Source organism: Leishmania major, chromosome 3, assembly GCF_000002725.2.
Source record: "Leishmania major strain Friedlin complete genome, chromosome 3".
Classification (NCBI taxonomy): Eukaryota; Euglenozoa; class Kinetoplastea; order Trypanosomatida; family Trypanosomatidae; genus Leishmania; species Leishmania major.
The window spans coordinates 180,001-193,232 of NC_004916.2; the positions used below are offsets into that span (position 1 = coordinate 180,001).

A 13,232-nucleotide genomic window follows, 5' to 3' on the forward strand; every position below is an offset into this window, starting at 1 on the left:
CCCTCCTCCCTCCTCCCACACACACGCACACACCACCCCTCCTCCTGGCTTTGTCTGCTGCTAAGGTGCAACGAGGAGCGTGAAAAAAGGGGGGTCATCTGTAAAAGGGAGGAGGGGGAGGGAGGGAGAGAGAGAGAGAGGGGGGGGGCGCTCGCTGTCGGCTCTCCCGCGCTGCCTCTCACACTGCGTCTGCGGTCGTGGGTGCGGGTCTGTGGGTGTGTGTATAAGCGGTTGGTGCGCATGGCTGCCTCCGCGACCATGTGCCCACCCACCCCACCACCACGACCACCACCCTCTCCCTCTCTCTCTCTCTCTCTGAAACGTTTTTTGTTGTTCTCTGATGCATATTGCTCGACGTGCCTTCTCGTCGTGACGTCGCCTCCGCGAAGCGAGGGAGGAATGTCTCTCTCCCTCTCTCGCCGCCTCATGCTCTGGTGAGCACAACAGCGGCCGCAACATGATGCGACGAGCGCTCAACAGTCCCGCCGCCCAGAATGTGAACGGCGTTCCGTAATGCCAGACAAGAAAAAGAAAACACGAAGCACGAAAACCGCAGAGCAGAGCAGGCAGGCTGGCTCGCCCTTCTCCGCTCTCGTCCTGGTGGCGATGGCAGGAGGCGAAGGGGGGGGGGGGGGGGTACAACACATACGCGCACCATGAAAGACTCGCGCGCAAAGTGGCGGCGGTGTGGATCGCTGCCAGTAGGCGGTGGAGGAGGGGAGTAGACACAAGCATGAACGTGAGCAGCGGCGAGGCAGGAAGGGGGAGGGTGCACAACCGCTCCACCCTTCTTCTCTCGCTCTCGTCCCCATCTCTCAAGCGCTACAGAGTTGCTCCTGGTACTCCTCCCGCACATGTGATGATGCCCATCCATGCCATCCGTTGCCCTCCTCTCCTTCGCTTGCTCGTCTCGCACACGCGCCGGAGAAACGGCCCAAGTCCTTCTCTTCTTCCTTCTCCCTGCTGTGTGGCTGCAGCTCCTGCCGCCCTGCCGCTCCGCTCCTCAGAACACCGAACGCGCGCGGGAGACAACCAAAGCAAGCACGGGCAGGGCGAGAGGCGTTCTCGTCCTCGTCACCTTCAACACACACACACACACACACACACACACACACACACACACAAACCAAGCCTGCGCAGAAGATTGCAGGAAAAATGGAGAATCACGCGTCCGCGTCCATGTATATCCCTTCATCGAAGGTGCTGGCCCGCTTGCAGCAACATGCAGCAACGATCGAAAGGCGGAAGGCCGGCAACGCCAGTGCCAGCGGCGGTTCTGGGCTCACCGCATCGCCTGTGGTATGGGCTCCAGCGAGCAGAAGCAGCCCTTTCGGCGCTCATCCGAAAACGGCGACCATGGATACGCGTGCCGCGATGTCGGCCTCATCCACCAAGATGGATGGGGCGGCAGTGCTCGTCGAGAAATCCGCGACTGCGTCAAAGCCGTCTGGTGCGGCTGGCAGCTCTCCGTCTGCCCGCTGCACCCCCTCCCCTTGCACTGGCAGTCCCACCTCGCACGATTTTCAGAAGAGCGTGTTGCCGCCGTCGGAGAGCAGCACCCGTGGCGCTGCTGCTGTCGCACACACCGCAGCCACGGACGCTGCAATGCCACCATCACTGGCACCATCGGCAACGCCACCGAGCACGTTCAAGTCGCCCGCAGCGTCTCCAGTCTTCTCGCCCCAGATGCCTGACAGCAACACCAACACCAGTCGTGCCGCTCTTGGAGTCTCCATTGCCGTCGAGGCCTGTGGTGCAGCGGCGCAGACGTTGTCTGCGCCAGCGGCAACGCCTTCATCGCCAGCACTCCCACCGTCAGCGCCGTCGCCCCCAGCATCCGCGTGGCTTCTTCCCCGGGACGACGTGACGTACATCTTATCATCCCTGACGTGGAACGTGGACCTCCTGCGGTTGCTACTTCCACACGCGCCGTGCCCACTGCACCTTCCCGGAGCCGAACCTCTTGCGGAAGTGCCGTCCCCCACAGCCGGAGAACTTGCCACATCGACAGCACTGGCTGCTGCCCCTGCGTCGCCCACGCTGCTTAGTAGTGATATGAACGAAGAGGAAGCGAACGCGGAAGCAGGGCAAGAGGGTTCGACCGTGAAGTGCGCGGCCAAGAGCATCGTGGATGGCGCGGCGACGGTTTGTGGGGCATCTTCAGCGGGCACGCTGCAATCTCTCAAGGCCGATAAGCGTGGCGACACATCGAGCGTCGCGTCGAAGATGCACACAAGCGGTGCATCTGCACAAGAGGCACACCACACACGTGACAGCCCTGCTGCTGTCACTGATATCGTCCCCAACCCACGCTCCCTGTCACCGCCGCCGGCGTCGTCGTCGTCGGCGCTCACGACGAGCGTCGCGGTGTCCGGGACGTCAGGCGCTGTCTCCACCGTGCCACTCACCTGGTCGCAATACCTGTTTCGCGGGGCTGGCGGCGGTGTCAGAACCGTCGTGGGAAGTCAGCGTAACGGTGCGACTTCAGTGCTTGGCGATGACGCCGCCCGAGCGCGACAGCAGCCACAGCAGCAGTCGTCGCTTGTCCGTGGTCAGGCCCCGCCCCCGGCATTCGTGCACGGGGTCGGCAGAGGCCTTCCGCACAGTCATAGTGACGGGGCGCTGGTGCGCGAACCGAAAACGTCTGCGGGCACGCCAGCAGCGGCACCCAACTCCGCGTACGTATCCTCCTCCATCTTCCACGCGCAGTACCTCCCCTCGCTGGAAGAGTTTCAGCGTCAGTTGGAGGAGCACAAACATCAGCAGCAGCTTCTCCTTCGCCAGCAGCAGCAGCAGCCACCGACCTTGTCAGCCACCCGCCTTCAGCAGCACCTCCAGCAGCAGCAGCAGCAGCAGCAATCCCAGCCCCACCATTACCACCGCCGTCGTGCGGCGACGAACAAGACGTTCTTCTACTCGCCGACCCCGTCTGTCCTGTCCTTTGCCACAACTGCCGCGACGACGACCGTCAGCGCGAGCGCCACCGATGAGGGTTGCGTGGGAGAGCAGCAGCGCTGTCAGCTCTCGTGCAGCGGCGCAACGGTGACGTCACCGAGAAGCCCGCCGCTGCCGCTGGCCGAACACCGCAGTCACGCAGCAGCCGCCTCGGGCACGTGGTCATCGTCATTGCCGCCCTCGCCGCCGGTGTCCTCCTCCGCGTCGCAGGCGCGCCGTGTCCTCCAGCAACCCCAGCGCCTGCTTGGCTGCAGTGGGCTTCGCCTGCGCCCCTGTACCTCCTCCACCCTCTCCCTCGACAACCTTGACAGCGGCGGTGGTGGTGGCGGCGGCAGCGATAACGAGGAGGCGGGGGGCGGGATCGGTGCTACCGCAGAGACCCCTTCAGTGCGGTACCCTACCCCTCACTCATCGCGTCCGTCGCCCTCGCAGCCACAGCAACAGTCGATTATGATGCTGCGAGCCGCCGATCAGTTGCGTGTGTCCATCGTGTCCTCTTCGGCACAAAGGCGGTCGCCACTGCTGTTGCACACCGGCGATGGTCGCACCAGCCGCGACAGTAGAGGGAGCTCGCGCACCACCGCGCGTGATGACGACGACGAGAACGAGGAATGGGCCTTAAGCCGTCGCGGCGCCCGCGGCAGCCGCGGCGTCCGGCCATCGAGCTCGCTTCCGGCCTCGCCGACCGTCAGCATCAGCTCCATGTCCTTCAGCCCTGTGTGGTCGACCACCTTGAGCGGACGCGCGACCCCGCGCACCACCCTCGCCACCGGCGTCGGGAGTAGTGTGGCGAACCACAACCCACACTTCAACGGCAGCAGCTTCGGCGGTGTCGGCCACGCCTCGCCGTATTCGGCCGCGAAAGGTCGCAAGAACGCACGCCGCAGACGGAAACCGACATGCACGCGGAGACGGCGTATAATGCGTGTCTACGTGCCCAGTATCACGGAAGGACCAAAGGCAGCGAGCCTGTACACCGCACCGACCGCGGAGGCGCAGGAGCTGCTGCTGCAGCTGCAGCACCGCGCAGCAATGTCACTGCTTTCCGGCCCCACGGCGAAACCCCTGGCAGGACACAGCGCGACAGCCACCGCCGTCTCCCCCGCGTCGTCCACTCCTAGAACGTACGCGATGGCGGCTGGAGTGCGCGTCTCCGCATTGCCCGCACCGACAGCATCAGCGACGTCCCCGGCGATTCAGCCGTGCGGTGTCGCCGCCTCCCCTCGCCCAAGCACATTTGCAGAGGCGGCACGCGCGAAGAGCGGGAATGGGAGCGGTACCTCTGCCGGCGTGCTGACGCCAGGACAGGTACAGCGGCAGCAGCGCGGCTTCACAGACTCCAGCGTCCCGTCCTCCACGGCACCCCGGAACCCCGGAGAAGCAGAGCAGACGCCGCACCTCTTGACGCTGCCGCAGTCGCTGCGAAGCCACGAAACCGCCACAGACCTGCTCAGTGCATCGTGGTCAGGCGTGGCGGCAGCTCCACCATCGGCAGCAGCCGCAGCGCCGACACCGAGGTCCTTTACTTCCGCTGGGAGCAGCAGCGATGGCGGCCCTGGCGACCTCGGTGACGAAGTCGGCGAACCTGGTCGAGCTGAAGCTTCAATGAGCACGGCGGCAGACACATCAGCAGAGGCGCATAATCGGCCGTTGAGTGCACCGGCATCCGCAGCCGGGTCCGTGACGCCTGTGGAGCTGCCGCAGTGGGTGCGGGAGCGGCCGCTGTCCGCCTTGTACTACCAGCCGTGGGGGCTGGAGCTGCTGGCACGCTACGAGGCTTCGCGGCACGAGCAGCAGCTGATGAGAGCACGAACGCTTCGTCGCTTGGGGCTGGGTGTCGGCAGCAGCACTGCTGTAGCGGGTGCCGCTGTATCAGAGGTCGGTGTTAGCGGGAACAAGTCCAGTCCAGCAGCATCGATGCACAGCAGCAGCGGCACGTCGCCATACACGACGTCGTCGCCTGCTGAAGCAACGGCAGTGCCGCATGTGCCTGTGCGCTCGCGCCCCTCTCTCGGTACGAGTCGTGGCGGCTGCACCAGCACCGCAACGGCAGCAGCAGCGGCAGCAGAAGCGCCACCAACGTCATCCTCCAGCACCTCACGTGTTTCCTGGGCAGCGGCGCTTCGTCAACCACAGCGCGCGAACCTCACCTCCGGCAGCAGCGGCGGGGTCGGCTCCAACGCGGCGTCAGCGGCGGCGAACATGATTACGGCAACAACAACGATGAACAACAGCTCGACAGCGACCACAGCAACGGCGGCCGTGGACCTGAGGCAGCGGCAGCGACCGCTGCAGCTGCCAGCGGTCGTGCCTGAGTGGCCGCCAGAGCTCTCGGCCGCGGAGGAGATGGATGCATGGGAAGAGGCGTACTACTTTGGCGGGGTCACCACGGCGTCATCATCGTCACAGCAGCAGGAGCAGCAGCAGCATCGCCAGACGCGTCGCTCTGCGACGAAGCCTCGCGATCGTGGGGCGAGCGACACCAAGAAGGGCCACCCAGAAGGCAAGCATGGGACATTGCCGACGGATTTGGGAGGCCGTGTGGGCGGCTCCTCTGGTCAGGTGAAGGGCCTCAGCAGCAACACTCTTGTGACGTGCTCGGCGGCGGCCTCGGCAGCGGTGCTTAAGCGGCAGCAGTGGTGGCTCAACGAGGAAATACAGCCTCCGACGCTGTACCTGAGTCGGCAGCGGCGCTCGTCGCGTCGCCGCTCCCGGGTGGCGTACCCGAGCGACACGTTCCGCAGCAGCACCGCGCGCCGCGCCGGCGCCACCTCAGCTGCGGCGGAACTCTTTGGCAGACACAAGGATGCACATTCCACCCCGACCGTCGACGCGACCGCCGCAGCGCCGACTTGCGTGAAGGCATTGGGAGAGGCGGTGCCGGTGTCACATACAGCGGCAGACCCACCTGCCAGCAGCAGCCTCACCTTCGCCTCCTCCGTAAGCAGAAGCGACGTGACCCTGTACAGTGACGGCCACCCGCGCAAGAAGGCCGCCCAATTATTCTACCCGGCGCCCTCCCTGCACGGGGTAGGGGCCCCGCTGCCATCGCCTTTCACGAAGCTCGACCATCGCACTATCGGCCAGGGCGCCGGCACCAGCGGTCATGCAGGCGTCCTGCTGCCAGTGTCGGCGGCTGTGGGCACTGATGCGATGCAGCGAGGCGGTGACATCGCTGACGCACAGCAGAAACAGCAACACGTGGGGGTGGGCAACCGCGCTGCGGAGGACGAGCAGGTAGAGATGGGGGCGAGCGCGACACAGCTGGAGGGCAGTGCCGTCGAGCAGGTGGTCGACAGCAGCGGCTGTGACGGTGGCGAAGAGGCTGATGCCGCTAAGTCGGGGCTACAATGGCATCCGCCGGCTTGGTCGTCGGCTGACAATCCTCACCGTTCGAGTAGCGACCGCATGAGTGGTGCAACGGACTCGACGTCGACCACCCTCGCCGCCACCTGCGCGTCAACACCGGCAGCGACGCCACCGGTAGACGTGACTGCACCGCGGCCATGCGCTGATGTGGATGTCATCTTCTTTCTTCAGAAGTTCATGCGTGCAGTGCTGATCGTCTTTATCGCGCAGGTGCGCCTCCAGCAGCTGCAGCAACACCAGGAACGCGAACTGCAAGCGTACCCCCTCCACGATGCGACGTGTCCTGCGGGGGCCTACCTGCTAGACCAGCATGCGCAGGTTCAGCGGATGAGAGCCAAGGACCGGGACGGTAGCCGCGCCATCCGCGGTGACCCGGCAGCGGCTGGTGCAACGGCAGCCGCGGCGTCGGATGGAGGTGGGCTTTCGAAGCTGGAGCGGAGCGCCCTGGCCTTTGTGCGCTACTACTTGGCAGACTATCGGCACATGATCACCGCGTACGTCATGCGCGACGACCGCGAGGTGGCACGGCGCTCGGCGCAGGCCATCCTGTCCCCTCCCCAAGCATCCGCTTCGACTCGGTCGATGCTGCCGCCGTCGGCCGTCGCTGCACCAGGGGCGATGGGCAGGGGGACCAGCTCGGCGCCGGACCCCCTGTTCCAGCAAGACGTTTTGGCACGGTGGCTGCATGCGACTCGAGTGAAGACGGTGTACGAGGAAGCTGTTAGAGTGGCCACCCAAGGCTTTCCAGGCGACGCGGACGCGAACCCGCCGGCGACGCCGGTCGACGACGTGGAGTCGCTTCGCACAGCGCAGGTGTACATCAGCGGCAAGGACGCCGCGTGGCAGCCGCTGCTGATGGAGCTGCTGCAAGTGAGTCGCGTGGTGCAGTGCTACAGCGATGGCCCGGTTGTCGCGGCAACAGGCTCAGCGCCGTCGGCATCTGCAACGTCACCCCAGCGGCTTCTGCTGGCGAGCCTGGAAAAGTTCTTGGCCCAGCCGACGCTACCGCTGTTTCGCCATGCTGGATCTGGCGCGTCCGCTACGCCGCAGGCGCTGACGACGACCCCGACAAGCTCCGCCGCTCCCTCGACGATCACCGCCACAGCCGCGTCAGACTCTCTTGCATCCGACTTGCGCATGACGACGGCTCCGTCGCTCACGCCAGCGCAGGCGGCGGCGGCGGCGCTGATGGTGGAGGAAAGCGATGACTTTCGGGCCTACCTCCTCTCCGGGTATGTAAGAGAGGACGCCGCCGCCGCCGCCGATGGCAGCAGCGCGACAGCGAGCGCCACCTTCGCCGCCAAGCCGGCGACCACAGCGCTGCGTCACAGCCAGAGTGCGCCAACCCTGTCGGCCAGAGTAGTGCAGCAGCGGCAACACTCATCGGCGTCCTCCGCAGCTGTGATGCCGCCCTCCACAGCGGTGCATGCGATGAGCAGCCATCCACAGCTCCAGCAGCCGCAGTCACCGAGCCTGCTCTTCGACGCGGGCTCGCTGCTGCAGCCCTTGACGTGGTACCCGTACGCTTACATGCCAGGCACCGCGAACCCGTACGCCCAGAGCGCAGACTCCAACTCCACCCGCATAACACCAGCCAAGGCCGCCACCGCGTCCTCCATGACGCTGTATGTGACGATGTTGCCGCTGAGCGGGCGGCTGCTGTGGCGGTGGGTGGTGCCGGCCGAGGACACGGATAACTTCAACCTCTCCGTGTTCTTCCAGTCGTCGCTCTTTTCCTTCATGCAAGGCGGATCTTTGCCGATGCCGTCTGCCACGCCTGAATGGCATGCCGCCGCCATCGGACACGGCGCGGTGGGGTACGCGCCCACGCCGATGGCGATGCTGATGGCACCATCGCCGTCACCGCACCCGTCGCTGACGTGGCCGCCAGCACTGGCCGCTCGCATCGATGCGCAGCTGCGCAACGATGCCTTCAGAGCCGCATGGGGTGAGGTGTCATCGCCGTGCATGTGCGGTACTGCAGCGGCAGCCGTCCGCAAGGGCCATCGATTCGGCTCGGAGTTGTGTGGCGAGATGCCGGAGGTCACGCTCGTGCACTGCTCTGCTGGCATGCACCGCTCGTGCGGCATCTTGGTAGCTTTTCTGCTCTGGTTGCTATATCAGTGCCGGCAAGTACTCCGCACTGAGCAGACTCTCGGTCTCGGGCCGCTGAGCTGCATGAGTGCCCCGGCACCATCGCTGCCTGCCGGCGACGAAGCTGCCCACGACGCTGCCGTGAAAGCACTGCTACTTGACGACGTGGACGCACTCGCACCCGCAGCCGCGTCAGCTGCAGACGGCGGGGATGAGGAGCAGCAGAAGCAGCCGGCGCAACGCACGAAGAACACCGCCGCAGACGCCGACGCACCGTGGCTAACGAGTCGCCTTCTTCACCGCACCATTCACCACGTCCAGCAGCAGCGCAGCATCGCAGTGCCCATCCGCACGGTCCAGTGCCTGCTGCAGTCCTTTGCGAATGAGCTGCGGCTGAACTAGCGACTCGCACACACCCACCCACACATACACACAGATGCACGCGCAGACCCCTGGCTATGGCGAAGGAGGCGGGGGGTGAGAGCTTGTTCAGCAAATTGTAGTGACGAAGGGAAGGAGAAAGGGAGGGGGTTGTCTCTTCTCATGTGCGCATGCATCCAAGGGTGTGGCATTGTGGTTCAGTGGGCACGCGCACGCAAATAGGGAGAGAGAGAGAGAGAGGCACACTACACACACAGCGGCAAGAAGGGCCGGCGCACACATCCACGGTCGTACGCATGCGCCTCCGAATATTTATGCTCAACGACGTAACACACTTAAGAAGTATAACGGAAACACTAAACAGTGCACGGATCGCCGGTGGCGCGTGGTGTCTGTGTCTGTGTCTTCCCCTCCCCCGCACATGCCTCGGTAGGTCGAGTAATACGCATGTCCTCGGGCTCGTGCTCCGCAGTCTCTCTTTCCTGCCGCTCACTCTTCGACTGTCGCCCACCTCACCATCACCACGACCAGCACGACTTCTCCGCGCACACCTCCGAATCCGCCGCATGCACATCCGGCGGGCCGCAGTGAACTCTCTGCACATACACACACCGTCGCGAAACGGAAAAGAACTTCAGTAGGAACCGAGTAACAACCATGGGCGACCGGGACTCATGCACCCAGCGTGACTCGCGCGCCGACCGCTACGGCGGCGACAGCGATGTCACGGGTTGTGGTGGTGGTGGTGGTGGTGGTAGCGGCGGCGGCGGTGGCGGTCGGTACAACAGGGCGCGCTACCGCCGTGAGGACGCCGATGACGATGGCTACGATCCGTTCCGGCGCCCGCCGCGGCAGCAGGGCGGCGATGACGGCTCTGGCAACCACGACCTCTACGCCCGCCGGCTGCGCCGTCCGCGCACCGAGGGCGGTGACGACGGCCACGGCGCCCCGTGGCAGCAGCAGCAGCTCACGCCCTACATGAGCCAAGATGTTGGAGTCGGTACGGGCTTCCCGTACAGTGAAATGATGCCGATGAACGCTCCGCAAGGCTTCCACGGTGGTGCTGGCGGAGGCGACTTCGGCCTGCCATTCATGAGCGGCGGCGCCCCCGGGGCAATGCCGTTCGGCTTCGGCGGCGGCCCAAGCCCGAATGGCAACCACCACGGCGGAGGTGTTGGGATGAGCTCGGATCAGCTGCTCCAGTTTCTCCTGCAGCAGCAGCAGCAGCAGCAGCTGTCGTCTTCGCCGCCGCCGCCACGGGAGCGTGCCGAGGAGCGGGGCGACAACATGAAGAACACGGGACCGAACGCGGCCCCCTCAGCGACACGAGTGCTGCCCTCAGTGGAGGAATTTGTGCCGGTGGTGCCAAAGAGCCTCATGAACCTCGTTGTTGGCGGCGGGCCCCCGGGCAGTGGCGATGGCGACGCGGCAGCCGCGGGGTCGACTTCCTCGCAGCCGCAACAGACCGGAAACGGGCAAAGCAAAGCACTCATTCTGTTGGAAGCGCCCAAGATCGGGCCGGACGCGGACCGCCGCGCGCGCGAGCAGCGGCGCGCGCACGTGTCCGGCTTCCCGCTCGGCACCACGCGCGAGGAGCTGGAAGACTATTTCCAGCTCCTCCTGCCGGAGGTCCGCCGGCTGCAGACGGAGCGCCAAATCCGCGAGCTCGCAGAGCGGGTTGGGCTGATCGAGGAGGAGGGGGAGGCGGCGGTGCGGCACGTCCCGGCCACAGCGAATCTGGCGAGCATCGATGAGGTGAAGAGCCTCAGCGTGAGCGCTGGCAGGGCCAAGTCCTTTAGCTTCATTGAGCTGCGGCTGGCAGACATGATCGATGAGCTGGTAAGCCAGAGTGCCGCCGACCCGCACCGGTTTCTCTTTAACTCGTCGTTGGATGGCCAGACATACCCGCTGATGATCCGACGTCCGCGCGACGCGGACCCGCTGACGGGGGTGGACGAGTCGAAGGTGGTCCTCGTTGGCTTTCCGCCCTCGATGCCGGAGGAGTCTATCAAGCCCGTCTTCGAGTCCTACGGCAAACTGCTGAAGTTCGAACTGCGCAACGGCTACGCGTACGGAGAGTTCGAGGAACTGCGGGACGCCACGGACTTCCGCGCAGATGTGCATGGCGTCGTGCTGGGCAACAACATGGTCGTCGCTCTGCCGCTCTTCGACTGGCTGAAGGCGCTGCTGGTGCGTGAGGGCATTGATGTCACGATCGAGGACGACGACCCGGTGTCGGGCAAGTACGTCATGAAGCAAGTGCGTGAGCGGCTGCCTGAGACATCAGCGCTCGGCGGGGCCGGCGCGCAGGCTGGCGCAGCCGGCGGCGGCGCCGCGGGAGGCGACGCTGGGGCTGGCGGCAGCTCGGCGCTCGTGACGGTCTCCGAGGACCCCGAGGCGGCGTCGCTGCAGATCATGCGGGAGCTGCTGGACATGTCCTTCACCTTGCCCGACATGCTTGGCCGCTTCGCCGCCCTCTACCCTCACCTGCGCTCCCTGTACGCGAACTCGCAGCTCACCGTCTACGCCACGCCGGTACTGGTCTTGCTGAACCTCTTCGACGAGGAGGAGCTTGTCTACGACAGTAACTACTCGCAGCTGCTGGCCGACATCGAGGAGGAAGTCGAGAAGTACGGCCGCGTGAAGCAGCTTGTCGTGCCACGCCGCGAGGCCCGGCCGAAACTACCCGAAGCGCCGAAGCCCGGCGTCGACTACGACGAGGACGACGAGGCAGCCAAGGCGGCGGCCATGGCGGTGTACAGTGAGGCCAAGAAGAACTTCGGCGCGGAGCTGGGGCGCTACATGAACCGGCAAACTCACCCCGTGTGGGGCGGCTACGGCCGTGTCTTTGTGGAATACGAGACGGTGGACGAGGCGGCGGAGGCGCAGCAGCGGATTGCCGGCAAGCTGTTTGGCGAGCGCACCGTCGTGACGTCCTTCCTCTTCCCTGAACTGTTAACGGACACGAACGAGGAGGCGGCGGAGGCGGGCGCGCAGGGTGAGGACGAGGAGGGTGCTGGCGGCGATGGTGCCAGCGAGGAGGCCAAGGGCGGAGAAATCGACAGTGACGGCGAAGCAGTGGCAGAGGCAGGGGGGGAGGGCGATGAGGCACCTTCGTCCTCACAGCCGCAAAAAGACGCAGAGGTGTCGGGCGACGCAGCTGCCGAGGTAGCAGCCAGAACGCCCTCGGTGCATACCGAAGACATCGACTAAGAGCATGGCAGTTGCCCCCGACAAGCGCGCCGACTCAAGTCCTCCCCTCTGCCGGATCGACCTGCTCCCGCCTCGCCGTGCATGTGCTAGAGGGCTTGGCGCTCCCCACCCCGCCCCCTCCCTTTCCGGAGTGGTCGTGGTCGTGGCGGTGGTGTCACCCTCTGCGTCCCCACCGGCGGCACCGATCTATCAGAGATCTCGATTTGTAATGGAGACGGCGCATGAGTGTATGTGTGTGTGTCTGTGTGTGTGTGTGTGTGTGTGTGTGTGGCTGCGGGCTTAGACACCCTCACCCCACCCTTAACCGAGCGATGCCACAGGCACGATGCAGGTGAACATTAAGCGACGCACGTTTACCAACAAGGAAAGCGAACCAACGGTAGCAGGCATGCGCACGTGGTGCTTAGCACTGCCGACGGCAAGTGCGAGTGGGGTCTGTCTGTCTGCGTGTGTGTGTGTGTGTGTGTGTGTGTGTGTGGCTGGATGGCGGGTCTCATTACCCGCCTTTGCCATCGCACGTCCCCTGAGGCACACTCACTCTCCCCCCCTCCCTCCCTCAAGCCGCTCCTTCAGCGGAGAAAGGCCCGCCTGTGTGTGTGTGTGTGTGTGTGTGTGTGTGTGTGTGTGTGTGTGTGTATGCGGCTGGATAATCATCCCTCGGATATAGAGAGATACCATCTTCCACGCCCTCGTGTCCCTCCCCTACCTCTCGATGCCCGCGCGTCACGCACTTTAGGACGAAATCGAAGCAGTGGTGCGCAGAGGCAGACACGCCAAGGCGCACATACACGTGGGCATCCATCACCCATAAAGAAGCAGACCCGTCGCGTGCGCCGGCGTGTGGACGTACGAAACACCTGCGGCGGTAGCGGCGGCTGTTGTGGTTTGCTGTGCTGCACTCTTCACATGGATTGTGGCGACGACGCCCGCATACGTAACACACGTTTTTTTTTAACAAAGAAATAGACGAACAAGCCACCGCGAGCGCGACATCGACCAGACACGCGCAGGCCGCCAGCGCGAGCGCGAGACGCATTGTGGTGTGTTCACCGTGTCTTCTATTCAGGTATATCTCGCCGTGTCTCTCTTCCATCCGTCCACGGCCCGCGCGTCTTTGTGTGTGTGTGTCTGTGAGTGTGTGTGTGTATGTGTGTCGAAGGCCCTCGCGCGGGAGGTGGGTGAGTGCACACGCACGCGACGACGACGACGACACATCACAA

At 64.9% G+C, this 13,232-nt stretch overlaps 2 protein-coding genes across 2 annotated transcripts; both read left to right on the forward strand.

The window, feature by feature from the left end:
- Positions 1–1,356: 1,356 nt before the first annotated feature.
- LMJF_03_0510 (conserved hypothetical protein) lies at positions 1,357–8,820 on the forward strand (the record flags this gene model as incomplete). Its single annotated transcript, XM_003721679.1, has 1 exon — positions 1,357–8,820. One exon carries the CDS (start codon positions 1,357–1,359, stop codon positions 8,818–8,820), a length of 7,464 nt encoding a protein of 2,487 aa, XP_003721727.1.
- A 636-nt stretch (positions 8,821–9,456) lies between these two features.
- LMJF_03_0520 (conserved hypothetical protein) lies at positions 9,457–12,012 on the forward strand (the record flags this gene model as incomplete). The annotated part of the gene is made up of 1 exon (XM_003721680.1): positions 9,457–12,012. The coding sequence occupies one exon, from the start codon at positions 9,457–9,459 to the stop codon at positions 12,010–12,012; it is 2,556 nt and encodes an 851-aa protein (XP_003721728.1).
- Between the last annotated feature and the right edge of the window lie 1,220 nt (positions 12,013–13,232).